This window comes from Anomaloglossus baeobatrachus, chromosome 1 (genome assembly GCF_048569485.1).
Source record: "Anomaloglossus baeobatrachus isolate aAnoBae1 chromosome 1, aAnoBae1.hap1, whole genome shotgun sequence".
In the NCBI taxonomy this organism is placed as follows: Eukaryota; Metazoa; Chordata; class Amphibia; order Anura; family Aromobatidae; genus Anomaloglossus; species Anomaloglossus baeobatrachus.
In genome coordinates this window covers 127835791-127863239 of record NC_134353.1, presented here as the reverse complement: position 1 = coordinate 127863239, position 27449 = coordinate 127835791, and the positions used below count along the sequence as shown (strand labels likewise).

General features: G+C 43.4%; 1 protein-coding gene across 1 annotated transcript in view; it reads right to left on the bottom strand.

Annotated features, from left to right (window-relative positions):
* Positions 1 to 26469, bottom strand: part of LOC142290218 (uncharacterized) — a 145342-nt gene extending 118873 nt beyond the window's left edge. Inside the window, exons 1-3 of the mRNA XM_075334167.1 lie at positions 26450 to 26469; positions 2634 to 2732; positions 341 to 500 (exon numbers count right to left, since the gene is read on the bottom strand). Of these exons, the coding sequence (XP_075190282.1) occupies positions 341 to 500; positions 2634 to 2732 (259 nt within the window). The 5' untranslated portion in view covers positions 26450 to 26469. The remainder of the gene's footprint in view (positions 1 to 340; positions 501 to 2633; positions 2733 to 26449) is intronic.
* Positions 26470 to 27449: the final 980 nt, after the last annotated feature.

Below are 27449 nucleotides of genomic sequence, written 5' to 3'. Positions count from 1 at the left end.
TCTGATGTGTGAAAGCAGCCTTAGTTGTTCATTGTGGTGGTGTATAAAAGGAAAATTTAAAAAAAAGTGAAAAATATATTAACTTTTTTATACAATTTTTCACCGATATCTGAAATCAAAATTACATAAAATTTAGGACCCATGTATCAAGAAAAAAAAAAGGCAAATTATATGAAAATCCAAACAAGAAAAAATGTTGGAGATCCTTAAAATCGCATGTATGGAAACAGAAAATCAAAATGTGCCTGGTCATGAATGTTAGAATATGGCCCGGTCTTTGTTCAACTTCTTATTTTAACTTTTTATTTTATAACTAAGTGATGCCACAATATGTTCCCACCTTCAGAGTAACTTTCCATCATTGCATCAAATGCAGATGGTCCACAGTGTTTTAGGACCTCTCTCTGGAGTTTACTTCCAGTTATGTGCCGCTGGACAGACCGAAATATATTTCTGGAGGTGTCATCTGGTTTCGGAGAGTCGGACTTGTGAAATGTTGGCTGCGGAGTGGAGAAAGCAGGAAATATCATGTCATGAACAGTGTCTGCAGTCTGAGCATTTCAGGCTCTATAATTTCCTGGGCTCAGGCTGCTTTGTCTAATAACAAATGTAGTGTTATCTGCTCTAATTACACAGCATTCCTCTCCTTAATCAGGCCCAGGTCCCTGGCTCTCTTCCGGACTTTAGATCACTTGCTAGTAATGTAAGGAATCTTTGCAATGGGCACTCTTGTAGACTTAGAGGCGCGTAGTGAAACTGCAAGTCACAGGCGCTATTTATCCCAGTCCTATAATGTTTATGTAACCGCTCCAGAAATTCACATTAAACATGTTCCTCTCTCGCTCTGTGACTCACTAACTTCACATTTGTATTTTGAAGGATATAAAAAAGTTGTTAATAACACGTTTACCGGAAGGTCCACAACCCTGTTTATGTCCTTACATTTTCATTTTGTGTTCCAGGAAATTATAAAAAAAACAATTCATTTTACATTGTTATTGTTAGTATTTAGTAAAGCAGAAAGAAGCAGACAATCCAACATTTTCTGAATATTTCGAGTGAATTGGTGAAAGGCAGGATGACATTTTACTGGATGCTTTTGTAAGCTTAGACTACTAACTATTCATGTTCAGATTATTCGTAATGAATCCCAAAGTACTATTCTGGTATTCATCACGAATAACAAACCTAATGCAAGTCAATGGAGAACCCAAGTATTTTTGTGTCGTGACGAATACTGGAATAGTACTCGGTATTCGGCACGCATTATCTGACCACGAATAGTTACTATTCGCCAATTTCTAAAAATTATCAAAGATTACACTCCATTGTATTAGTCCCACCTGTTGACTGGTCTCCCACTGTAGCTCCTCAGCTGGTCAACTGTTTGCTTCAGATCGTTCTTCAGTTCAGATCTTCTGGCACTGACTTAACTTCATACAGTCATGTGGGGCGTAATTTACACAACCACATGATACCTAAGCAGCGCCAATAAATCTGTACCAAAGACCAAGATACAGCCGCAAGAGAGTGAGCACACGAGACTAAGACAAGTAAGTAGAAGCTTATTATTTTCTAACCTATTTCTGGACCTACATTTATCAAGCTCTGGAGAATAATAAGAATCTTTTTGGGGCAGATTCAATCCAGACAAAATTGTATGCAGACCGAATCCAATCTGATGGGCAATTTGAGTGCATCTACCCCAAACCAATTTTGTGAAATTTGATTGGAGTCCAAACTTTCAAAAATGATTATGCAATCATTGTGATGTGAATTTTCAAAGCAAATATACCAATCTCATGAGGTATGAAATATTTATTTGTTAATGTATTGTAACAGGATGGCCGGTATGTATCACAGAAGTGGTGTAAACCTGGCTTTCTGTTCTGGTACTTATAATGCCAAGAATTTTGCTAGGGCATATCAGGGCCAGGTTTACAGATAGCTGGAGAGATGGGTGGGTCAAGCTATCTACGTTCCTCCCATCCATGTGTGTGGATCACCTGTTAAGATGGAAAATGTTTGTTTGGCATATGGTCACTGTGTGAGGGCTGCTATGTCCTCAGGGAGGTACCTCATGAAGAGGTGTGTGGACTAACCCAGAGTTAGTCAGTGGAGAGGAAGATGGCTCCACTAGGATACTTCGGAGGAGAAGGTCTATCTGAACCTGAGCGGGAGTTTTGTTAAGGATGTGGACTGTAGTACTGTGAGTGTGTTCCTAAGTATTTCTGAACTGTGCGGGTGTACTGCGAATATAATGGATCTGAACTCCATCTGTGTCTATGCTATGAAGTGCGGTTTATGTATATGAAATAAACTGACTGGACATTTCCATGAGGTGTTTCCTGTGTGCTACCGTGGTAAAGTAAGCAAAGTGAGTGACCCCCATGACATAAAGTGAGTGAGCTGTCACAATATACAGTTTATATTGTGAAATCTAGTGACAGTTCAACCTTGTATGCAGGATTTGTACCCAAATGCACCAGAGGCTGTATCTGCACCCACTCAAACAGAAGAGCGCATCATTTATTACGTGCTACATTAGCCACATCACAATAAAATGGTGAAAATTTGAAAAAAATATGATTTATATAAAAGAGAATTGACCACACAGAAACAACTATAATTACCTTTGACATTTGTATTGATGGGAGTCCAAGCGACTGCTGGAGGGCTTGTACCCGACTATCATACCTTGACCAACTCTGAATTAAATTAATTTCATCCATCTGTAAAAAAAAAATATTTCATGAAAAAGAAATATATTAAAATTAGTTCACTGCCCTAGTTTACATACCATGTGATAAAATGTTACATTTTCATTTTCTTCATTGTTCCCCAATCAAATGTATCACTCACCAATCTGTGAGGTTATTATGCAGTTTATCCACATGTAATGAAGCAATTGCATCATTGTATCCAAATGTCCTAGATTTTCATTTTCAATTTCATATTTTAAATACTTGTTCATGTTCAAAATAGTTTCCTGGAAATGGTGACCACTATTAACCCCTTCACCCCCCAGTAATTTTTCATTTTTTTTTTTCCTCTTCTTCTTCCAAGAGCCATAACTTCTTTATTTTGCTGTGATTCTTGCCATATGAGGGCTTATTTATTTGCAGGATGAGTTTTACTTTTGAATGAAACCATTAGTTTTAACATACAGTGTACTAGAAAATGGGATAAAAATTCCAAGTGCAGTGAAATTGCAAAAAAATTATATTGGGTTTTTTTATTTACTATGTTCACTATCTGCTAAAACCGATGAGTTAGTATGATGCCTCATGTTGGTACGAGTTTGTAGATACCAAACATGTGTTCGTTTACTTTTATCTAAGGCTAGAGAAAAGGGAAAAATATCCAGCAAAGGTTATCCTAAAAAATAACAAGAATAAAAATTTTCAATGGACATCCATCAAAAATACAAAATTAAACACATATTGTAGTTTACGTGGATAAACATGTTTCGGATTACAACTAATCCTTAGTCATTGTGTATACAGTGTCCATGTGCTACAGCGTATTTCATCATTTAATGTTAATCGCATTGTTGCAAAGCACCAATCAAATTGTATTGCAATATCCTGTACAAAAAACGCATCCAAAATACCTACACTGGGTTTTAGAACATAATTGATATATTGTATATTATGTTCTAAAACCCACTGTAGGTATTTTACATGTGTTTTTGTACAGGATATAGCAATGCAATTTGATTGGTGCTTTGCAACAATGTGATTGACAGGAAATGATGAAATACGCTGTAGCACATGGACACGGTATATACAATGACTAAGGATTAGTTGTAATCCTTCAACATGCCCACTAACTCCTGTGGTCCCCGATACTGAAACTATGCCTTAGGCATGTTTCATACGTCAGTGAAAAACACAGATGTTTTTCACTGACGTGTAAAAAACGCATATGTCCCTCCATGTGCCGTTATTCACGGCACATGTGGGTTATCCATGTGGTATCCGTGTCCGTCATCCATGATAGCACATGGACGTATATTCACCTGTCCCCGCTCCTGCTTTCCGTGGTGCTGAACTCTTTGGCTCTGCTGTGTATCCGGCCGCCGCTGCAGCAACTTCGGGGTCGCGGTGTCGTGCATAAATGTATATGCATGACGATAAAGAGCTGGCTCGGAAGCAGCAGCCAGCAGAGGCCGGAGACAGCGTCCCTGGAGAAGGGGAGTACAAAATGCTTTTTAGTTTCAATGTCCGTGTTTTTCTGCTACGTGTTTCATGGATCACACCATAGTGTGGTACGTGGGACATCAGTAATGCCAGAAAAAAATGGACTTGTCTTCATGCGGAACACACAGACACACGTGTACGCCGCACGGAGGCACGGGCAGTGAAAAATCACTGATGTGTGTGTAGACCCATTGATTTTAATGAATCTGCGTATGTCCGTGATTCTTGTACGTAAAAACTGGCACATATGTACGAGAATCACTGACGTGTGAAAGAAGCCTTACATTGTGTCTTATATAACTACATCCAAAATGAAGACAGCAGCAAAGAAATTCCCTGTGTTTTCATGCTGCACACTCCCAGACTCTCCCACACCATGGTATGTCTCAGCTCAGGGGCAGGAAGTCTCTCACAGCTGTCAAATATTGATAAAGTGGAGAGCCCTACTTCAGTCGACTTTAGGCCAAGTTTATACAACTTTATGTCATGACATGTGTGTAGACCAATTTGCACTGACCGCATCTGTCTTGACCTGGACTTTAAAGGTACCGTCACACTAAGCAACATTGCTAACAACATTGCTGCTGAGGCACAACTTGCTAGTGATGTTGCTGTGTGTGACATCCAGCAACAACCTGGCCCCTGCTGTGAGGTCGCTGGTTGTTGCTGAATGTCCTGGGCCATTTTTTAGTTGTTGCTCTCCCGCTGTGAAGCACAGATCGCTGTGTGTGACAGCGAGAGAGCAACAACTGAATGTGCAGTGAGCAGGAGCCGGCTTCTGCGGACGCTGGTAACCAATGTAAATATCGGGTAACCAAGAAGCCCTTTCCTTGGTTACCCGATATTTACCTTCGTTACCAGCGTCTGCCGCTCTCACGCTGTCAGTGCCGGCTCCCTGCTCCCTGCACACATAGACAGACTACACATCGGGTAATTAACCCTATGTGTACTCTGGCTAGGAGTGCAGGGAGCCAGCGCTAAGTGGTGTGCGCTGGTAACGAAGGTAAATATCGGGTTGGTTACCCGATATTTACCTTAGTTACCAAGCGCAGCATCGCTTCCACGTGTCGCTGCTGGCTGGGGGCTGGTCACGGGTTGCTGGTGAGATCTGCCTGTGTGACAGCTCACCAGCAACCCGTGTAGCAACGCTCCAGCGATCCCTGCCAGGTCAGGTTGCTGGTGGGATCGCTGGAGCGTCGCTTAGTGTGACGGTACCTTTAGCCTCATATATGCCTTAACCTATCTCAAACCTGGCTTAATCTACTTTCACTGAATTATTAGTTTTCCTAATTATATGCCGTATATTTGAGGTTTTGTATTTTGGTCTCCTTTTACTTTAATTTTTTTTACTAGATGTGATAGCGCACTGAAAAAAGTTATTTAATGGGTCAGTGTAGTTGACTGATCTTTTTTTCTTCCACTGACAGAATTTGTCTGGAAAAAAAAAATTGCAACACACTGCGATTTGTTTTTGAAATCGAATGAGATTCAGCCATTCAGGTCTATAGGTGTGAGAGGAAAAAAAAATTTGGATGCCACAGCATGGTATCTAATTTTTACAGATACATTAAAATTCTGTAGAATAGGAGACTGTAAATGGTCCTGTAAATGATTTACAGCTGCTTAACAAAAACAATGGGTTGCATACGGACAGCACATAGATGGGAAGTGAGAGAAAAACATTGTACCACTTCTTTGGATGAAAATTAAAAACATTTTTTATACGTGTTTGTGGGCCTAGCCCCAAGCTGTGAGCAATGGGTTCTTGGTGAGTTTTTATTATGGCTGTGTATTTTCGCTGGCTCTTAGGCTTTGTACGCACACTGCATTTTTTTATGCAGATTTGGTGCAGATTGTGTCCCAATGTGCATGTCTATCTTTATGCCAGCAAAGTCAATAAGAATTCTGAAATACTGTGCACATGTTGCTTATTTTTTCCTTGCAGATTAAGTGCAGAAAATTATCTGCAGCAGGTTAATTGTTGGTGTTTTTTTCTGCATTATTTAGCCCTTACATCTATTCACTTTATTAAAAAAAACGCATGGCACAAAAACGCACCAAAACGCATGCTTTTTTTTGTGCATTCTTCTACCAGGAGCTGCAGATTTAATGCAGAAAATTTCAACACCAAATCTGCAACACGTGCACATAGCCTTAGGCCATGTGCGCACGTTGCGTTCAGTTACTTGCAAAAATGAACGCATCCTCTGGCAGAATTTGTCATTGCCAAATTTGGTTTTGACCACATAAACGCAGGAAATACGCATGCATTTTTCCTGCGTTTTTCCCACGTTGTAAACGCGTTTTACATGCTTTTTCATTCCTTAAAGTCAGATACGTTTTCAATACAAATACACTACTAAATAAAGTTTAAACATTCAAACACTATGAAAAAAAAGGACAAAAATGATAACAAATATCATGTTTTAAATAAATAAAATAGCTAATTTTAGTAAAAAGATTAATGTGATCTAATATATATGTATAAAATAATGTTAAATTATTGTTTTTCTATTATTTTCTAGTCGGACTACATGTGTGTGAAAAGGGACACATCCTGACCTCACTATATTGTCAAAAACGCATACGATTATTTTGTCAAAAAAAGCATGTTAAACGCTAGTATTTAGATTTTGGATTCCGTTTTGAAAGTTCTCATTGACTTTCATGTTAGCAAAACGCAGCCAAAATGGCAAAAAAAATTGACATGTTGCTTCTTCAAAGGCAGAGATTTTGACAAATTATCTGCAACTAAAACGCTGCGTTTTTAAAAGCATTGTGCGCACAAGAAAGCCATATTTCCCATAGACTTTGCTTGGAAATCAAAACGCATGCATTTTTGCATTAAAATGCTGCAGTTGAAAACACTGCGGAAACGCACAAAAAAACGCAATGTGCGCACACAGCCTTACAATTCTAGAAAAGTGGATGGGATTGATAAAAATCTCCTGCACACTGGGCTTTTTCTTTACTCGTCGAACATTGTCTTGCGGTGCATGTTTCAAATTTGCAGCCTCAGTTTCTCTTCCGGGTACACTGAGTTTTCTGTTCAGATTTTCCCCTTAAGCCAGCGTCACACGCTATGATATATCGGGCGATATGTCGTCGGGGTCACGGATTCCCTGACGCACATCCGGTATCGTTAGACATATCGTAGCGTGTGACAGCTATGAACGGTGAACGAGCAAAAATACTCACCTTATCGTTGCTCGTTGACACGTCGTTCATTTTCAAAATGTCGGTCCTCCTTCTGTGCTCCGGTTGTTCATTATTCCTGAGGCAGCACACGTCGCTCCGTGTGACACCCTGGGAACGACGAACACAGCTTACCTGTGTCCCACCGGCAATGCAGAAGGAAGGAGGTGGGCGTCATGTTACATCCCGCTCATCTCCGCCCCTCCGCTTCTATTGGCCGGTTGCTGTGTGACGTCGCTGTGACGCTGAATGTCCCTCCCCCTTCAGGAAGAGGATGTTTGCCACCCACAGCGACGTCGTCCAGGAGGTAAGTGCGTGTGACTGGGGGTTAACGACTTTGTGTATCACGGGAAACTAATTGCCCGTGACGCACAAACGACGGGGGCGGGTACGATCGATCGTGCGATCGCACAATAGATCGTACCGTGTGACGCCGGCCTTAGACTTCCATAAGATGCAGAAAACAACGTATGTGTAAAAAAAAAAACAGCAAGTAACCTACATTATAATATAAGTGCAGAAATGGTGCAGCATCAAAACCTCACCAAAAGCTCATCATGGAAACACAGCCTTATATGTTCTGTGTATAATATGTAGTATTTGTATGTAATAACACAGAATTACAAACTGTAGCATAGATGGATATGAGCTGCAACAAAGCACACTGTCTAATAAAGTCTATAATGCAACAACAAAAAACGGCTATACGGTATTTTACTTCTCCTAAGACCTATGATGACCACTATTATTGCTGAGGCTTAAAGAGGTGTCGGCTATTTAATCCCCTTCCTGAATTCCATTCGCATATGACAAGCTAGCCTTGGTTCAGAGTCTGAAGAATGTTTATAGGGTGTGTTGTAACAAATGACATTACTATTGACAGAGCTATCCACAAAATTGCCCATTAAAAGCCATTGTGGGCAAATTGCAGAATTGGAGGAAACTTACTTGCTCATATATCATTGTGTCCTTTTAGTAAAAATGTGTTTTTATTAATTATTATTATTATGTTGCATATAAATGAATGTCTTGTGTTCTTCTATTGTTTGGCTTAGTAATCTTTAAGGGAATATATCACCTTTTTTACTGATTAAAATCTTTACAGTAAATTGCAATTTTTGTGAGCTTTATGTTATACTTTGTTCTTATTCAAAAACAAAAGCTAATTTGATAATAAGGTAATGATGAGACAATGTCACATATAAATTGCCATAATTTGAATATATATGAAGAACAGGAAATAAATTATACATATCCAGTAAACATTAAGAAAATGGCAATAGAAGATAGACAATAGATAAGTGTAAGGTTACATTCCCATGATGAGAATTTGATGTTTCAGAATTTCTGTACATTATTTGCGTTTTTTCATTGCATTTTTGTGTGCGCTTTTTTAAACATGTTTTTATCACATTTTTGACATTACGGTTTTTAGTCTTTGTTTGGTACTTTGCACACTACGACATCGCAGGTGCGATGTCGGTGGGGTCATGTCGAAAGTGACGCACTTCCGGCGTCGCTCTCGATATTGTGGTGTGTAAAGCCTAGATGATACGATTAATGAGTGCAAAAGCGTCATAATCGTATCATCGGTGTAGCGTCGGCGAAAACCATAATACCTTGCTGCGACGGTCCGATGTTGTTCCTCGTTACTGCGGCAGCACACATCACTGTGTGTGAAGTCGCAGGAGCGAGGAACACATCCTACCTGCTTCCCGGCCGGCAATGAGGAAGGAAGGAGGTAGGCAGGATGCCTCTCCGCTGCTATTGGCCGCCTGTCTTGTGACATCGCAGTGACGCTGCACGACCCGCCCCCTTAATAAGGAGGTGGTTCGCCGGCCAGAGCGATGTCGCACGACAGGTGAGTGCATGTGAAGCAGCCGTAGCGATAACATTCTCTACGGCAGCTATCACAATGATATCGCAGCTGCGACGGAGGCGGGGACTATCTCGCTCGACATCGCAGCATCGGCTTGCGATGTCGCAGCGTGCAAAGTACCCCTTAGGTTTTAACAACACTTTACTGACATTCATAGATACGGATTTAATGGATTACATGTGTATTTGATGGGTTTCCACTGATGAAACATACAAAAAACACGTGCATTTTTTATCTGCAGATTTTCCCCATCTAATGTATTCTATGGGGAAACTCTGCTCAGAAAACTCAGCGTATCCTCAAGAAAATCTGTGGACAAAAAGTGCAATAGGGTCTTATCCAAGCATACCAGAAAACTAAAAGAGAGGCACACTGCTCACCTGGTGGTGTTGTCTGACCCACGAGCAGTGTAAATCGCATGTACAGCTACTGCACGAACCATGTGCCACAAGGGCGAAAGGTCTAAGGTTCAAAATCCAGGGGAAAACAGAGCGTGGTTAATCCTGCCCTGCTGTCGGTGAAGGAATCCAATATAAAAGCAGAGTTGAAAATAAAAAAATGGTTTATTCAATGCCTTTCAAACTAAACTTTACTTCTTATTCAGGAAAGGCCACCAACATACCATACCAGATGGATGACACATGGATGACACACACAGACACACGGATGTACAAAACGGACTGTGAAAAATGTGCATTTTTAACATGGACGTGTGAAAGGGGCCTAAGGTAGATTTGACATATCTGTAAAACATAGTCTATGCTCGGATTTGACATATCTGTAAAACATAGTCTATGCTCAGATTTGACAATCCGGCTCATCTGCCGGGTCTCCTGACCTAAGCTAACTGTGTTATAAGCGGTTGGGCCTGGTTTTCCAATCCAAGCATGAAAAAAAAAACATATTCCAAATGCAATGAAAAATCGTAACTAACCTAATTTACATAGTAGGTGCAAATACTGTGCAGAAATTCTGCAACATCAAAATCCCACCAAAAGCTCATCGTGAGAACATAGCCTTAGACACTGTATTTTTGGGGCAGTGAAAATACACAGCATCAACTATTCTCCAAATACTCATTGTGGTAACTTAACATAATGATTTGAACAACAAGTGCAAGAGCCACATAGTGATGGCTGGTTGGCTGGGGAACAGCATCTCTAAACCTTGAGGTCCCTTGATGGCCCTAAAGCCTGCTTTACACATTGCAATTTTGCATACGATATCGTATGCGATTTGCAACTCCCCCATCGTATGTGTGGCACGTTAAATTTGTTGAACGTGCCGCACAAACGATTAACCCCCGTCACACGTACTTACTTTCCATACAACCTCGATGGGGGCTGCGAACGTCCACTTCCTGGAGTGGGAGGGACGTTCGGCGTCACATCGATGGCACACGGCAGCCGGCCAATAGAAGCGGAGGGGCGGAGCTGAGTGGGACGTAAACATCCCGCCCACCTCCTTCCTTCCGCATTGTGGGCCGGGAGCCGCAGGACGTAGGTAAGATCTGTTCATCGTTCCCGGAGTGTTACACACTGCAATGTGTGCTACCCCGGGTACGATGAACAATCTAACGTGCAATTCTAGAGAAAGGTACGATGTGTATGCGATGAATGTTTTAACGTTCAATCGCAATCGCACGTACCTGTCACACACTACAATGTAGCTTACGATGTCGGATGTGCGTCACTTACGACGTGACCCCGCCAACACATTGTAAGATACATTGCAGCGTGTAAAGTGGGCTTTAGTCTCTTCCAACTCTACCATTCTATGATTCTATAGAGAGTGGAACAGGCTACCACAGGAGGTGGTGAGCTCTCCATCAATGGAAATCTTCAAGCGGAAGCTGGATAAACATATGGCTGGGACGATTTAGGAAAACCTACACTCGCAGGAGTTGGACCCAATGACTATTGATGTCCCTTCCAACTCTACCATTCTATGATTCTATGGCTATAACAAAAAAAAAATATGTTTCAGAACATAATGTGATTGCAGCTTGGTTGATATGGGGATGCATAGCAAAAGATTGGTATGAGTGCCAATGCTGACCCTTGCCCACCACTGAAAGCAAAAATAATTGGCACGGTCTGGTGAATCATATTGAACATCACATGGATGGTCAAATACATGTGCATTGCTTACCCAACAATGACACTAGATAGCACCATGGGAAGAAATGTGATGCTTAGGGCATTTTCCTTATCTAAAATCTTCATTACTGGCATTTATGTGGATGTTACTTTGACCTCAAACAATATACCCATTCATAACAATAGTATCTCCTAATGTCAGTGGCCTTCTTCACCAGGATAATTCACCGTTACACCACAAAAGTGTGCAGAACAGGAAGCCTTATTCAATTTTCTCAATGATCAAAAAAAATCATTAGTCCCCCTTTTTATGTGTAATAATTGTCAAATTGTTGGGAACTTCCTTCCTACTACAGACCTGCCATTTCCCACCAGCTCTATGGGACCAGCTAGATCTCTTACACAGATGTAGACCACATCTTACAGCCTCTTCTCACCACACAAAGCTGTATGTCCTCCTCAGTGCCCTCCCTGCTGCTGCTAAGATTGTTCTTCACTTTCACTATAGCCCGTTTTCTGATATCTTAAGGGTGCTTTACACGCTGCGACATCGCTAACAATATATCGTCGGGGTCATGGTGTTTGTGATGCACATCTGGTGTCGTTAGCGACATCGCAGCGTGTGACAGCTAGAAGCGACGATCAACGATCGCAAAACGTCAAAAATCGTTGATCGTTGACACATCGCTCCTTTTCATAATATCGTTGGTGGTGCATGCCGCTGGTTGTTCGTCATTCCTGCGGCATCACACATCGCTATGTGTGACACCGCAGGAATGACGAACATCTCCTTACCTGCGTCCACCGGCAATGAGGAAGGAAGGAGGTGGGCGGGATATTCCGCCCGCTCATCTCCACCCCTCCGCTTCTATTAGACGGCTGCCGTGTGACGTCGCTGTGACGCCGCACAAACCGTCCCCCTTAGAAAGGAGGCGGTTCGCCGGCCACAGCGACGTCGCAGGGAAGGTAAGTCCGTGGGGCGTGTGTAAGCGATGTTGTGCGCCACGGGCAGCGATTTGCCCGTGATGCACAACCGATGAGGGCAGGTACGCTCGCTAGCGATATCAATAGCGATATCGCAGCGTGTAAAGTGCTCTTTAGAGTCAGCTGCAGAACAAATCACTAAAAGCTCTATTAGAGCGTCAACAGAGAAGGTGTAAATTTGAATGGTGCCAATTTTGTTGCCAATGACTAAAAATTAGATCCAGTCATCTAAAATAGGCAGCATGAACATGGTTTAATGCAACTTCTATTCAGATGACTTGGGCAGACAGAAACTTCTTCAAGGAAATCTAAAGTGTGTGAATCCACCCTTAGAGCAGCATCCACTGATAAAACTTGACTACATGGAAGACTGTAGTAGGAATTCACTGATTAAGGGCTCACTAACATTTGTGTATAAAACGGGCAAGTACTATGAGATGTTTTATCAGATAGCACTCGCTTCAATGTTATACTGTTGAGAAGTGCCGACTAGAGTTTTTTTGTCATACCAAGCCGGCAAAAAAAAAAAATCGCTGCATGCTGCAATTGGCAGTGTATCTCGGATCACACGCACCCATACAAATCTATAAGAGCATGTGAAACATTAATATACGCTGAGACAGACAATGAAGAAGATGAAGAAATTAAGCTCTCCATCTTCTCCTGTGATTTGATTCTTGCATGAGAATCAGATCACAGGGAATGACAGTGACAGAGTTTGAGCTGAATGTCATTAGGATATTGTATCCAATTCGTTCGGGGGGGTCAGGGGGAATTCGGTACTGGAGTGGTACTTTAAATGCAAGTCTCTTGCCCATGTCTTATATTCACCTGCTGCCGTCTTCATCTCTTTCCAGCGTCGCTCCGGTCGGTTTCTGTTGATTTGTGACCTTCTGGCAGCTCCAGTATTTCATGGAGCACACTGGATGTCACAAATCAATACAAGTCTATACAAACTTTGTTCTGGCCTTGTTATGCTTCTCATAGACTTGCATTGCTAGCTTGTGATGTAACTTCTGACTTCCAGACAGTCAGAAGTTACAGGCGCAAGATGCCACCACAGGAGCGGAGTGACCCTGAAAAAGGATGACAAGATCAGAGGGTAAGTATAAGACAGGGGGCTTACATTTAAAGCACCACTCCAGCACAGAAAACAAAAGCTGCTGTCACAATGTGACAGTTGCATACCGAGGGATAGGGGTCCCTAGTCTGTCCCTTACACTAGGGGGTCTATGATATCCCTAACCTCAAGGATACTCCTAATGGTGGAGATGCCTGAGTCCTGTTCCTGGCCCTGCACCTGACCAGACCTAATCTGATACTCCCCCTCCCACCAGGGAAGGGCAAGAATGTGATGTTAACCACAGATAAAGACAGATAAAGACAGACAAAGGAAAACCAAAACTCTGACACATTACACACACACACAGGATTAGACAATAAGAGATTCAGGAGGAAAACAAGAGCAGTAAGGTAGCTACAGAAGACAAGGATTAGGGTAAACTCCATAACCGCATAAAGCAATAAGCACTACTTTCACCAGATAGTTCATCTAAAGAGATGTGGTGTTCCAGACTAACATAAACTATAGCTGGCATAGCTGGAAGGATTTAGCCATCACAAATAGGAGGGGAGCAGAAGTGATGGGCTTCCCCACAACATGTGATCAAAGGAGACTAACAAGCAGACTAGCTGCCTATGAATCAGCACACAGCACGTCGACGCCCAAGTATGCCTGTGTTAAACACATAAAACAGAAAATTTCACAGGTAGATTGTCAGAATCTGTAATCTGAACAGAACCTGACGCCGTCATGACAGTCGGTGAAGCTTGTAAAAATCTCTGTGTGACTGGTGCTTTATACAGCTATAAAACAAATACCTATGACATCTATATTGGTGTCTGCTCTTCGTTTCTCTGCTTATGTCGCTGAGTGGAGCTGCACTCCCATTGCAGGCAACTGTTTAACTTCTGTGTCATCTTACATTTCTAGTTCCATTCAAGCTGGGAGATACGGGTTAATTCCTGTCAGTGTTTGTCCCTGCTGCATGGGGCTGCACTATTTAAGCTCCTGAATTTCTACTGTTCATTGCCAGTTATAAAAAAACTCACTCCATTGTGCTTTGCTATATCCCCAGTGGACATTCCTGACTCTGACCTCTTGCTTGTTTTTGACTATACTACTTCTTTACGATTTTGTCCCTTCCCTGATTTCCTATTTCTCACCTGGCTTTCAGACCATTCTCTTGCCTATAGTTCGCTTCTCTGGACTGCAGCTCTTCTGTGGAAGCAATCCAGCAGACCCTGGTTCTTGTGCTAGGGTTAAACGGTGAAGGATGGGGACCCTCTGGAAACTGACTGACGGAATGGCCTGTTCTAAGTCTGAATGAGGTAGCCGTTTTGAGCCAGATTTAACGGTAACTTGAATTTGCCCGGCAGGGCATCTCTTCACTCTGAATTTGCAATTACTCTCCACTTGGCATGATTTATTTCCTCGTCAGTGGCTATGTCATCTCTACAGCCAGTGAGGAGGACTTCCAAAACTCTCCTAACATAATCTAAGATTGAACTGCTTGGTGTGAAGCTATGCTCCATCAGACTAATCTCTTGTCATTGCCATATGCAAATGAAGGAAAATGAAAGTTGGCTTAGTGCACAGAGCAATCATTGTCTGATGTATCGGGGTGTGATGGGGAAGCAGGATTAAGGGGTACTTTGCACACTACGACATCACAAGCTGATGCTTGCGATACCGAGCGCGATAGTCCCCGCCCCTGTTGCAGCTGCGATCTCTTGTGATGCCTGCTGTAGCGAACATTATCGCTACAGCAGCTTCACATGGACTTACCTGCCCTGCGACGTCGCTCTGGCCGGAGACCCGCCCCCTTCCTAAGGCCAGAGCGTAAACATCCCGCCCACCTCTTTCCTTCCGCATGGCTGGCGTGAGCCGCAGGACGCAGGTAGATGTTCCTCGCTCCTACGGCTTCACACACAGCGATGTGTGCTGCCGCAGGAACGAGGAACAACATCGTAACATCGGTCCTTCCGAAATTATGGAAATGACCGACGCTACACCGAAGATACGATTTTGACGCTTTTGCGCTCGTTAATCGTATCAAAAACGATTTACATACTCCGATATTGACAGCGACGCCGGATGTGCGCCACTTTCGATTTGACCCCACCGACATCGCACCTGCAATGTCGTAGTGTGCAATGTACCCCTTAGGCTCTAATTGCTTCTTGGGGGCATCTTTGGAGGTTTGAGGAACCTATAATGTTCTGTTACACAATGTCAACTTCTCTATTCTCAAAGACGAGCCTGTTATAACCAGTTGTAACAGCTTCGATGTATAAATCTGGATTTGTTAATATACAACATTGGTCTTAAGAACAAAGTGAGGACAGTTTAGGAACGTACTGTAGGTGTTTGGCTGTTAGTATTATATGACTTATTAGCTGAAGCCTGGCAGTGCGGCCTCCTTCTATAATCGTATGGATGGCTCTGCATTACGTCCTTTCTGACTGCTGCACTTATTTATCTTTCCATCTCTCACACATGATACTATATTTATCTTTTCTTAAACATTTAAGGTGAAAGAAGTAAATAATCCTACTAACACTTAGCTCAGATCAGGCAAAGATTAACATTTTATAGCTCTAGGGAACATCCTGTGTCTATAAATTACATCTGTCACAAATTCTTAGGATTGAAGTAAGCAAGGCTTATAGTTATGGTAACAAAGTACTGCAGATGCAAAATGTAAACCCTTTACTAATGGACCATCCCCTGCCCAAACTGGCTTCTCATCAATCCATCCAGATAGAAGCTGCCAAGTAGATCTTAATCTAATGGCTGTACTTAAACATCTTCCCTTTGCACTGTATGGCAGTATTCCACATGATTCTGTAGAGCAAGGGTATGTGCACGCCTTGTTCCTGAAGTGTCTTTCTTGTCGTCTCTTCTGCCATTTTATGTGGCGACTTTCCCAATTCGCTTTTTCTATTAATTTTACTTATCATTTTATATAAATAAAGTGCCTTTGCTAAAGCATTCGGCTACCTTGAATTTTTCAACCTTTGCCCACATTTCAAGCTTCAAATATATAAAGATAAAAATGTTAATGTTATGGTGAAGAATTAACAGCAAGTGGGACACAATTGTGAAGTTGAACGAAATGTATTGATTATTTTAAACTATTTTAAAAAATAAATAACTGAAAATTGGGGCGTGTAATATTGTTCGGCATCTTTAAGTCAATACTTTGTAGTGCCACCTTTTGCTGCAACTACAGCTGCAAGTCACTTGGGGTATGTCTCTATCAGTTTTGCACATCGACAGACTGAAATTCTTGCCCATTCTTCCTTTGCAAGTAGCTCGAGCTGAGTGAGGTTGGATTGAGAGCGTTTGTGAACAGCAGTTTTCAGCTCTTTCCACAGATTCTTGATTGGATTCAGGTCTGGACTTTGACTTGGCCATTCTAACACCTGGATACGTTTATTTGTGAACCATTCTAATGTAGACTTAGCTTTATGTTTGTGATCATTGTCTTGTTGAAAGACAAATCTCCGTCCCAGTCTCTGGTCTTTTGCAGACTTCAACAGATTTTCTTCAAGAATGGTCCTATATTTGGCTCCATCCATCTTCCCATAAATTTTAACCATCTTCCCTGTCCCTGCTGAAGAAAAGCAGGCCCAAACCATGATGCTGCCACCACCATGTTTGACAGTGGGGATGATGTGTTCAGGGTGATGAGCTGTGTTGCTTTTACACCAAACATATCGTTTGGCATTGTGCCCAAATAGTTTGATTTTGGTTTCATCTGACCAGAGCACCTTCTTCCACATGTTTAGTGTGTTTCCCAGGTGGCTTGTGGCAAACTTTAAAGACACTTTTCATGGATATCCTTGAGAAATGGCTTTCTCCTTGCCACTCTTCCATACAGGCCAGATTTGTGCAGTGTACGACTGATTGTTGTCCTATGGACAGACTCTCCAACCTCAGCTGTAGATCTCTGTAGTTCATCCACAGTGATCATGGGCCTCTTGGCTGCATCTCTGATCAGGCTTCTCCTTGTCTGAGATGAAAGTTTGGATGAACGTCCGGGTCTTGGTAGATTTGCAGAGGTAGGATACTCCTTCAATTTAAATATGATCGCTTGCACAGTGCTCCTTAAGATGTTTAAAGTTTTGGAAGTCTTTTTGTAACCAAATCTGGCTTGAAACTTCTCCACAACAGTATCACGGACCTGCCTGTTGTGTTCCTTGGTCTCTGCGCTTTAAACAGAACACTGAGACTAGCAAAAAGCAGGTGCATTTATACGGAGACTTGATTACACACAAGTGGCTTATATTTATCATCATCAGTCATTTAGGACAACATTGGATCATTCAGAGATCCTCAATGAACTTCTGGAGTGAGTTTGCTGCACTGAAAGTAAAGGGGACTAATAATATTACACGCCCCACTTTTCAGTTATTTATTTTTAAAAAAAGTTTAAAGTAAGCAATAAATTTCATTCAACTTCATAATTGTGTCCCACTTGTTGTTGATTCTTCACCATAACATTAGAATGTTTATCATCTTTATGTTTGAAGCCTGAAATGTAGGAAAAGGTTGAAAAATTCCTTCTCATCTCTAGAACAACTGTTAAGAGGAGACTTTGTGCAGCAGGCCTTCATGGTAAAAGCACACAGTCCATGTGTACTGCTCTGCCTTCCCTACTTCATGGTAAAATAGCTGCTAGGAAACCACTGCTAAGGACAGGCAACAAGCGGAAGAGACTTATTTGGGCTAAATAACACAATAACTTTTTTTGAGAGATTTTTCAGGGAGATAACACTTAAGCCCACTTTACACGTTGCAATTAGTTGTACAATCGCATTTGCGATGTGACACGCCCAGGTTGCATACGGGATCTATGAGATTTCACGTTGGTCGTTCATTTGCTGTCACACGTGCGTTAGTAGTCTATGTTAAATTGGTCAATTTTTTGTGCGATCCTTTAGATCATGTGTTCTGTGACGTATGCATTGGGCACCTTTTTTTTTTTTTTATTTATTGACTTTCCAAGCGTGTGTAATGTGTAGGGATGCGTTTTTACTATGTCATCTGCCATTCAGCTCTGCTACATGGCCGCTGACAGCAGACACAGACAGCCATGTAGCAGAGCTGAATGGCAGATGACGGCAGACACAGAAAGAGCCGCACTGTCAGAATGAACTTGGGTGAACTTCACCCGACTTCATTGTCATGCTGCGGCTCTGTCTGTGTCGCGCCCTGATTAGCGGTCACCAGTGAAGACTCACCAGTGACCGCTAATCTCCTAAGTTACTGAATTGAGCAGCCCTCTCTCATATACTCACCAATCCCCGATCCCCGGCGCTGCACGGCATTCACACTGCTCCGGCGGCTTTTACTGTTTTGAAAAAGCCGGCCGCCCATTAAACAATTTCGTATTCCCTGCTTTCCCCGCCCACCGGCGCCTATGATTGGTTACAGTGAGACACGCCCCCACTCTGAGTGACAGGTGTCACACTGCACCCAATCACAGCAGCCGGTGGGCGTGTCTATACTGTGTAGTGAAATAAATAATTAAATAATTAAAAAAAACGGCGTGCGGTTCCCCCCATTTTTAAAACCAGCCAGATAAAGCCATACGGCTGAAGGCTGGTATTCTCAGGATGGGGAGCTCCACGTTATGGGGAGCCCCCCACCCTAACAATATCAGCCAACAGCCGCCCAGAATTGCCGCATACATTATATGCGACAGTTCTGGAACTGTACCCGGCTCTTCCCGATTTGCCCTGGTGCGTTGGCAAATCGGGGTAATAAGGAGTTATTGGCAGCCCATAGCTGCCAATAAGTCCTAGATTAATCATGTCAGGCGTCTATGAGACACCTTCCATGATTAATCTGTAAATTACAGTAAATAAACACACACACCCGAAAAAATCCTTTATTAGAAATAAAAACACAAACATATACCCTGGTTCACCACTTTAATCAGCCCCAAAAAGCCCTCCTTGTTCGGCGTAATCCAGGATGATGCAGCGTCGCTTCCACCGCAGCTGCATGGAGGTGACCGGAGCTGCAGCACACACAGCCGCTCCGGTCACCTCCACACAGCAAATGAAGACAGCCGCGCGATCAGCTGCTGTCACTGAGGTTACCCGCGGCCACCGCTGCATCCACCGCTGGATCCAGTGACAGCGGGTAACCTCAGTGACAGCAGCTGATCGCGCGGCTGTCTTCATTAGCTGCGTGGAGGTGACCGGAGCGGCTGTGTCTGCTGCGGCTCCGGTCACCTCCATGCAGCAGCGCTGGAAGCGACGCTGCATCATCCTGGATTACGCCGGACAAGGAGGGCTTTTTGGGGCTGATTAAAGTGGTGAACCAGGGTATATGTTTGTGTTTTTATTTCTAATAAAGGATTTTTTCGGGTGTGTGTGTTTATTTACTGTAATTTACAGATTAATCATGGAAGGTGTCTCATAGACGCCTGACATGATTAATCTAGGACTTATTGGCAGCTATGGGCTGCCAATAACTCCTTATTACCCCGATTTGCCAACGCACCAGGGCAAATTGGGAAGAGCCGGGTACAGTCCCAGAACTGTTGCATATAATGTATGCGGCAATTCTGGGCGGCTGTTGGCTGATATTGTTAGGGTGGGGGCCTCCCCATAACGTGGAGCTCCCCATCCTGAGAATACCAGCCTTCAGCCGTATGGCTTTATCTGGCTGGTTTTAAAAATGGGGGGAACTGCACGCCGTTTTTTTTAATTATTTAATTATTTATTTCACTACACAGTATAGACACGCCCACCGGCTGCTGTGATTGGGTGCAGTGTGACACCTGTCACTCAGAGTGGGGGCGTGTCTCACTGTAACCAATCATAGGCGCCGGTGGGCGGGGAAAGCAGGGAATACGAAATTGTTTAATGGGCGGCCGGCTTTTTCAAAACAGTAAAAGCCGCCGGAGCAGTGTGAATGCCGTGCAGCGCCGGGGATCGGGGATCGGTGAGTATATGAGAGAGGGGGATAGACTGACATGGACAGAGAGTGAGGGACAGAGATAGTGACCGACTGACAGAGATTAGTGCATGGCAGACATTGTGAGGCGCTTCAGAACGCAGCTTTTCAGCTGCGCTCTGAAGCAGACCTTTTTTAAGCTGCGGTGCAGAGCGCACACCTGCGCACATAGCATCAGACATCACAATCGTATGAGGGATGTCACACGTTACAATTCACTAGGTTCGTGCAACAAAACGCTCAATTCTAGAGAATGATACGATGTATTTGCGATCAACGGTTTTGCGTTCAATCCTGATCGCACGTAGCTGTCACACGCAGATACCTCACAAACGATGCCGGATGTGCGTCACTTACAACTTGACCCCAACGACGGATTGTGAGATATATTGAAGCGTGTGTAGCGGGCTTTAGAACAATAGGTTGTGTGCACATACCCTTAGATGGCACAAAAGTACCAACCCACTAAGATCCTGAAATACCAATTTTCCATGACCTATTAGTTTAGCACCTGAATAAGGCCTGTTTCGCACGTCAGTAAAAAACACAGACGTTCTTTACTGACATGTAAAACACACATTTCCTTCCATGTTCCGTGATTCACGGCACACGTGGGTTGTCCATGTGCAATCCGTGATACGTGATCCGTTATCCGTGATTGCACATTGACGTATGCTCACCTATACCGTTCCTGCTCTTCATGTTGCTGAAGTCTCCAGCGCTGTAGCGTTCGGCCACCGCTCTCTGCAGCTACTTCCGGGTTGGCTCTGACTGCAATCATGAATATTCATGAGCCGGCCAGGAAGCTTCAGAGAGCGTCGCTGGAAAGGTGAGTTGAAAATGTTTGTTATTTTAAATGTCCGTTTTTTCTGGTACGTGTTTCATGGATCACACCATAGTCTGGTTCGTGGGACATCAGTGATGCCAGAAAAAAACGGACATGTCTCCGTGCGGCAATCACGGACACGCGTGTACACCACACGGAGACACAGTCAGTGAAAAATCACTGATGTGTGTGCAGACCCATTGATTATATCAGTGATTCTGGTACGTATAAAAACTAGCACATACGTTTTCTGTTTTGAAAAGAACAAGCAGGAAAATGCAACTGACCCCTTGCGCACTGGAACAAAAGAAAAAAAAATCCAAGTGTGGTAAAATAAAACAAAAACTAAGGAAAAAAAAAATCATAATTCGAGATTGCATTTTGAGTTCTATTTTTACAGCATTCATTGTCCAGTAAAAAATAACCTGCCAACATGATTCTTCAGCTCAGTACTATTACAGCAATACTCAACTTTGTATAGTACTTTCTTTTTTGGGGAAAAATAAATTTGAAAAAAGAAAAAGAATAAGTTGGTTTGGTTGAAGTTGCAATTTTCTGAGACCCATAACGTTTTAATTTTTTCTGATAACATCTGTGTGAGGGTTTGTTTTTTGAGTGACGAGATGAGAGTTTTGATACAGTTTTGTGGTTTATACAGTGTGTCCACCCATATCTTGTCCACCACCATTAACTTGAGAACGGCAGCAGCTATAGGCATAGAAGTGGTGTCTAGGTATAGTAAAGTATCCATGTGCTACGCAATGAAACCACCTATTGCGCCACCTGGTGGAAAACAACGGATTTATCATTTTTATCTCGAAAACGGAACGAGATAGAGAAAAAAAGTGAATTACAAAGTTGTTGGGAATCATCAATACAATACGAATCGACACCTTGCATACAGAAATGTTATGATTAGAAAGTGTAAAACTCACAAGGCTGCGGACATGAAGCAATACCTCATGGAGACCTTCCTACAAGTCATTGTGTATGGTGGCTGCGTGGAGTGGCCTCCACGCTCACCTGACCTGACCCCATTGGACTTCTTTCTGTGAGGTCACATCAAACAGCAGGTGCATGCGACCCCTCCACCAACATTGCAGGACCTATGACGACGTATTACAGATGTTTGTGCAAAAATGTCACCTACCATATTGCACAACGTGCAGCATTATACAGTATGCTGTCCAGAGTCCAGATGTGCATAGCTGACGGTTGCCACTTTGAGCATCAAAGTTAAATGAGCGCCATATACATGACTAGGATTCAATGTTTTGGGGGGGTCATGGGTTTCATATCATAGCATTTCTGTATGCAAGGTGTCGATTCGTATTGAATTGATGATGCCCTACAATTATTTAATTCCCTTTTTTTCTATCTCATTCCATTTTTGAGATAACAATGCTAACTCTGTTGTTTTCCACCAGGTGGTGCTATAGGTGATTTCATTGCGTAGCGCATGGCTACTTTACAATACCTAGACACCACTTCTATTCCTATAGCTGCCGCCATTCTCAAGTTAATGGCGGTGGACAGGATATGGGTGGACACACTGTATATGCAAGTAACACTTAACAGATATGACATGTCTGGAAAGAAGTGGGAAGAGGAGAGGGGAGAAAGGGAAGAGGGAAAGTAGGAGAGGGAGAGGAACAAGTGAAACTAGCACCCATAAGAAAAAAGTAGTTTTGGAATTAAAATCAATGAAATTAGGCCGAATACACATAGGGTGGTTTCATCACCCAAGAACAGCAGCACGGAAGCAGCACATTGGCATGTTAAAACGGTGCTGGACCTTCACATTTTTTCTTCCTTTTGAAAAATAGAGGAACGTAACACCGTTTTTTTTTAATTATTTGTTGAAATTGATTTTTTAAATTATTTGCTCAAATAATTTTAAAAAATCAGCATGGGATTCCCTCTATTTTTCAAAACTAGCCAATGCACAGCAGACAGCTGAGAGTTGCAGCTCGCAGTTGCTGCTGTTCCTATGCTGGTTATGAAAATTGGGGGGACCCCAAGTCTTTTTTTTTCTTTCTATCTATCTATCTATCTATCTATCTACCTAGCATTTATCTATCATTTTCCCGCTTTGCACATCTTTTACACATAAAAACACCATTAATTTCAGTATAATGAGGTTTTTTTTGTACCGGTCACACGGATGTCACATGGATGTGTCACATGGATTTATGGATGGCACACGGATGGCATACACAAGCTTATTGATGGTCATACGGATGTCCAAAATGGACCATGCAGAGCGTGCTTTTTTTAAACAGATGTGTGAAGGAGGCCTTATGTGTAGATTTGCTCCATAGATTTGCATTAGATGCTGAAAAACGCAGGTAAAAATCTGAGGGAAAGCATAAAAAAACATGTAATCTGTGACGCCCTGGACTAGTCAGGTCGTCCCAGGTAGTCACACACACACACAACACCCCCTCCCCCCTTCCTGACTAGGTGACAGCAGCCAACCAAGAAACCCTTGTCACCACCCTCCAGGTTTGATGTCCACACCAGGGGGGCGGAGCCAGGTGGTTGGCTCCACCCACCGAGGAGTTCACAGGCCTGGAGGCGGGAAAACAGAGGAGTCTAGAGTCTGGAGTTTTGCAGGGTAGAGAGAGGTCAAGTTCAAGGGCAACAGACTATTTCGGTGGCTGGGTCAGAGCCCAGTCACCTTTGGCAAGGAGGCAGATGGTGGCCGCCTGCAGGAGCTGGGATTACAGCCAGTGGAACCGTAGGGACTGGCGGGGTCGGGCGGTGGCCCGCCGGTACCGAACCGGGGAACCGATTGGAAACCGGAGCACCAAGAGGGGTACTCAGACCCAGTACAAAGCCCTGAACCGACAGAGCCGAGTCAAATCAACTGATTGCGGACTGGACTTTAGGACCTATCCCACACAAGACCCGTTAGAAGACAACAGCCCAACCATACAGAGTAAAGCCACCGCCAAAGCATAGAGACCCAAAGGGCCAGCGTCTGCGGGCAAACGGGCTCCTACGGCATATACAAGTCGGGGAGCGGACTACCGTTGCTTAGGCATAGGAGTCAAAACATTCTTAAAAAGAGGTGCAGGAGAAAGGCGGAAAACACCAACCTATTCTGGGAGAAGCTGCAGCCGGCTGTGGGCCCCGTTCATCACCCCGTTTGGTTTACCAGAGACTCCAGTGTATTGTGTCATAGTGAGTACACCAGTGCCTTCGGGCCGCGCACTGCGCTGCACCGCACCAGCATACGCCCGCAACTGCTCCCACGCTTCAGCACCTCCCCCGGGACCATCACTCCCCTACCCACAGAGGGGTTAACACCAAGCTGCGCAACACCGTCCCCGGGAGGCCTAGTTAACAGCAGCGGTGGTGTCCATCTATTCACCACAACCCGTGGGTGGCGTCACGAACTTATACCCCAAATCAAACCACCGCGGCCCCGGCCGTGGAACTCCCCGTCAAGTCCCTGCGTGTAGCGCCAACTCCCTTGCAGAGCTACGTGACCCCGGGTCCGTGAGAGGCTCGAGCCACCACCCACTGTACGAGCACGGATCCGAGCGGCTCGGCGGTCGCAGCCGAGCCCGCGGGGCGGTACATATTCACATATGAGTTTATCAATAAATTACTTCAAAGCCAAATCCCAGAAGGTATCAAAAACAAAGCAGCTTTTCCAATGGCTGTAAAAACAAAACAGCTTTGTTTAAAACATGGCAAACCAACAAAAGACAAAAACAAATGCAGCATTAAAAATGCGATAAAGAAAAATGAACATAATCAGGTTTACATAATAGGTGCAGAAATTCTGCAACATCAAAAGCTCAGTGGGAATGTAGCCTGACAGATTTTTAGTTGCAGAATTTTCATTTAAACTAAGGACATACGGACATTTAGCATCCGATGCGTTATGCTAATGACCTCCGACTCCTGCTCTGCTGTGAATGTAAGCCGAGTCTCATTATACTATAATGCTATCCTGCGATCGGAGCACAGCTGCGGAGGAGAGGGAGAGACTAATCTCCCTATCTCCTCCATTGTCAGCCTGTGTGTGTATATCGCACTGCACTCCAGTGTAATGCGAGTGCTGTGCGATGTTTGTCTCGCACCCACGGACTTGTATGGTTGTAAGTGAAAACGAATCGGATTTCACCCGCAGTATGCTGCGATTGTTTTCTCGGTCCGATTAGGGCTGAGAAAAAAAATCTCACATGGGAGCTGCTTCATAGCGCAACATAGGTCCGGGTAGAATGCGATTTTTTTATTTCATTCCACTTGCTCCATTTTACTCACTGTGTGTTCTTACTCTTATGCTTTTCCTCCTTATGGATCCACTGTTCTCTTGGCTTTTTCTTCTACGCAGCGTAAACTGACCTGTGGTGCATTTTTTAAATCCGCAATATGTCAATTACTCTTGCATTTTCTTTGCAGATTTTGCCCATACACTTTTATGAGATGAGAAAAATGCTTGTACGCAGCTAATAACCACATGCGTTTTTAGTGCATCTATCAACAAATTTTTACCAAAGCTAAGGGACAGGAAGTTTCTAAAACCGAGCATGACACACACAAAAAGAGACAAAAAACACAGGACGTAATAGAAAACAAAAATATAAAAAATTGCTGCTTTAGCTAAAATCTAAAACATCAAAAACACAGCCCAGCATCGTGGTTACATAGACTAACTTTATATTTACTGTTTCAACTTTTCTCTTTTGATGGATCAGTTATAGTTGTATCTTTATATAGCAGCGTAAACCTAATAAATAAATCATTCATTATTATTACTATTATTAAAATGGACAACTTAGGTCTTTCAAGCTGGCAATCCTCTCATTTCATGGCATGCTGGGACCTTTAGTTCCACAACAGATGGACAGTCCCATAATGCAGATCATATATTACTATACAGTATAAATATTAGTTCATTCTCTTTACTTCCTTAGTTACTGGTTGTCTGTAATTGCTCAATATAGAAAGTCCTCACTGGAGAAGGAAGATGTAGGTTCAGTCTGGAATTTTCTGACGTACAGACATAAATCCTAACATTTCGGTACAGTTTCCATGTTCCGAACCTTCCGCGGCTGAGCGTCACATGTCACCCTGACCACTGAATGATCTGTGTAGTGTTATACAGACACTAATCATAGTCATTATATACAGAGAGGGAGGTAATATTTCCTTTCCACTCCATAAATGCTTAAAAAGAAGGGATATTGGGATCCGTGCAGTAAGAAGCCATACCTGGCTGCTGTTGGTGTCCGCTGCGTTATGACTGGTTGCTATGGAGCTAGTAGATCATGTGTAATGGTGGATAAGCCCATTGTCCCCGGGCCTCCTCCCTGCAGAGGAATGAAGCCAGTCACGCTATATATGCACCAAGCTCTGAGTACACAAATGTCAGGTCTTCACCACTTGCACCCCAGGCAGGATCATAGGGTGCAGCTAATGGTCTGTCCTACATTACACAGCGAGCAGGGAGGGAGAGCTAGCAGGAAACAAGCAATTCCTCCATATGGTGTGGATATGTTTGACATTAAAAAATGCCACATGGTGGAATTGAAAATCTGCAGCCTGTCAATTTCTTTTCATTTAAGCGTTGAAACCATGGGCGAATGAATTTCAATATCTGCAGCACATGTAATTAGGGCATCCACCATTATCACCATAAAATAAAGGGGGTAGGGTGTACCTTCCAACAGAGAATGACAAGTAAAAGGGACAGACTGCAGCACATACACCAATTGTTTATTTCAGGCCAAGCCAGTATCTTAAATGGACCATGTCCTTTATATGCTCCCACACAGAAATATTGCTCCTTGTGAAGCCCATTTGTATTCTCACATAGTATGGTACTGCTTTCATGGCTCCCAAGGCCCCCTATATCTGGCGCCCCTGAGGCTTCAGTCACCACAGGGTATTGCGAGGCCTGAGGTGGCACGATGCCCAGGGGAGAAGAAGCTGGCTGCAGGGTCTGCTGGGGACTCTGACAGAGCTGTGCAAGAGAAGTGCACGGAGAGTGCCATAGCCAGGCTACACAGACAGAGCCGGGACAAAGGGAACCAGGAATCTGTGTGTCCCTGTTTCCTGCATTGTGTTCCTCATCCAAAACCAAGAAGTCTCATAGCCTGCTCCTGCACTATCCACCTCATCCAGCACCTAGAGGACACTGGGGTTTACCCTACCTGCGGAGGGGGTTAACACACTTGCTGCTGATTCCATCAGCCCCAGTCCCTCATAAGCA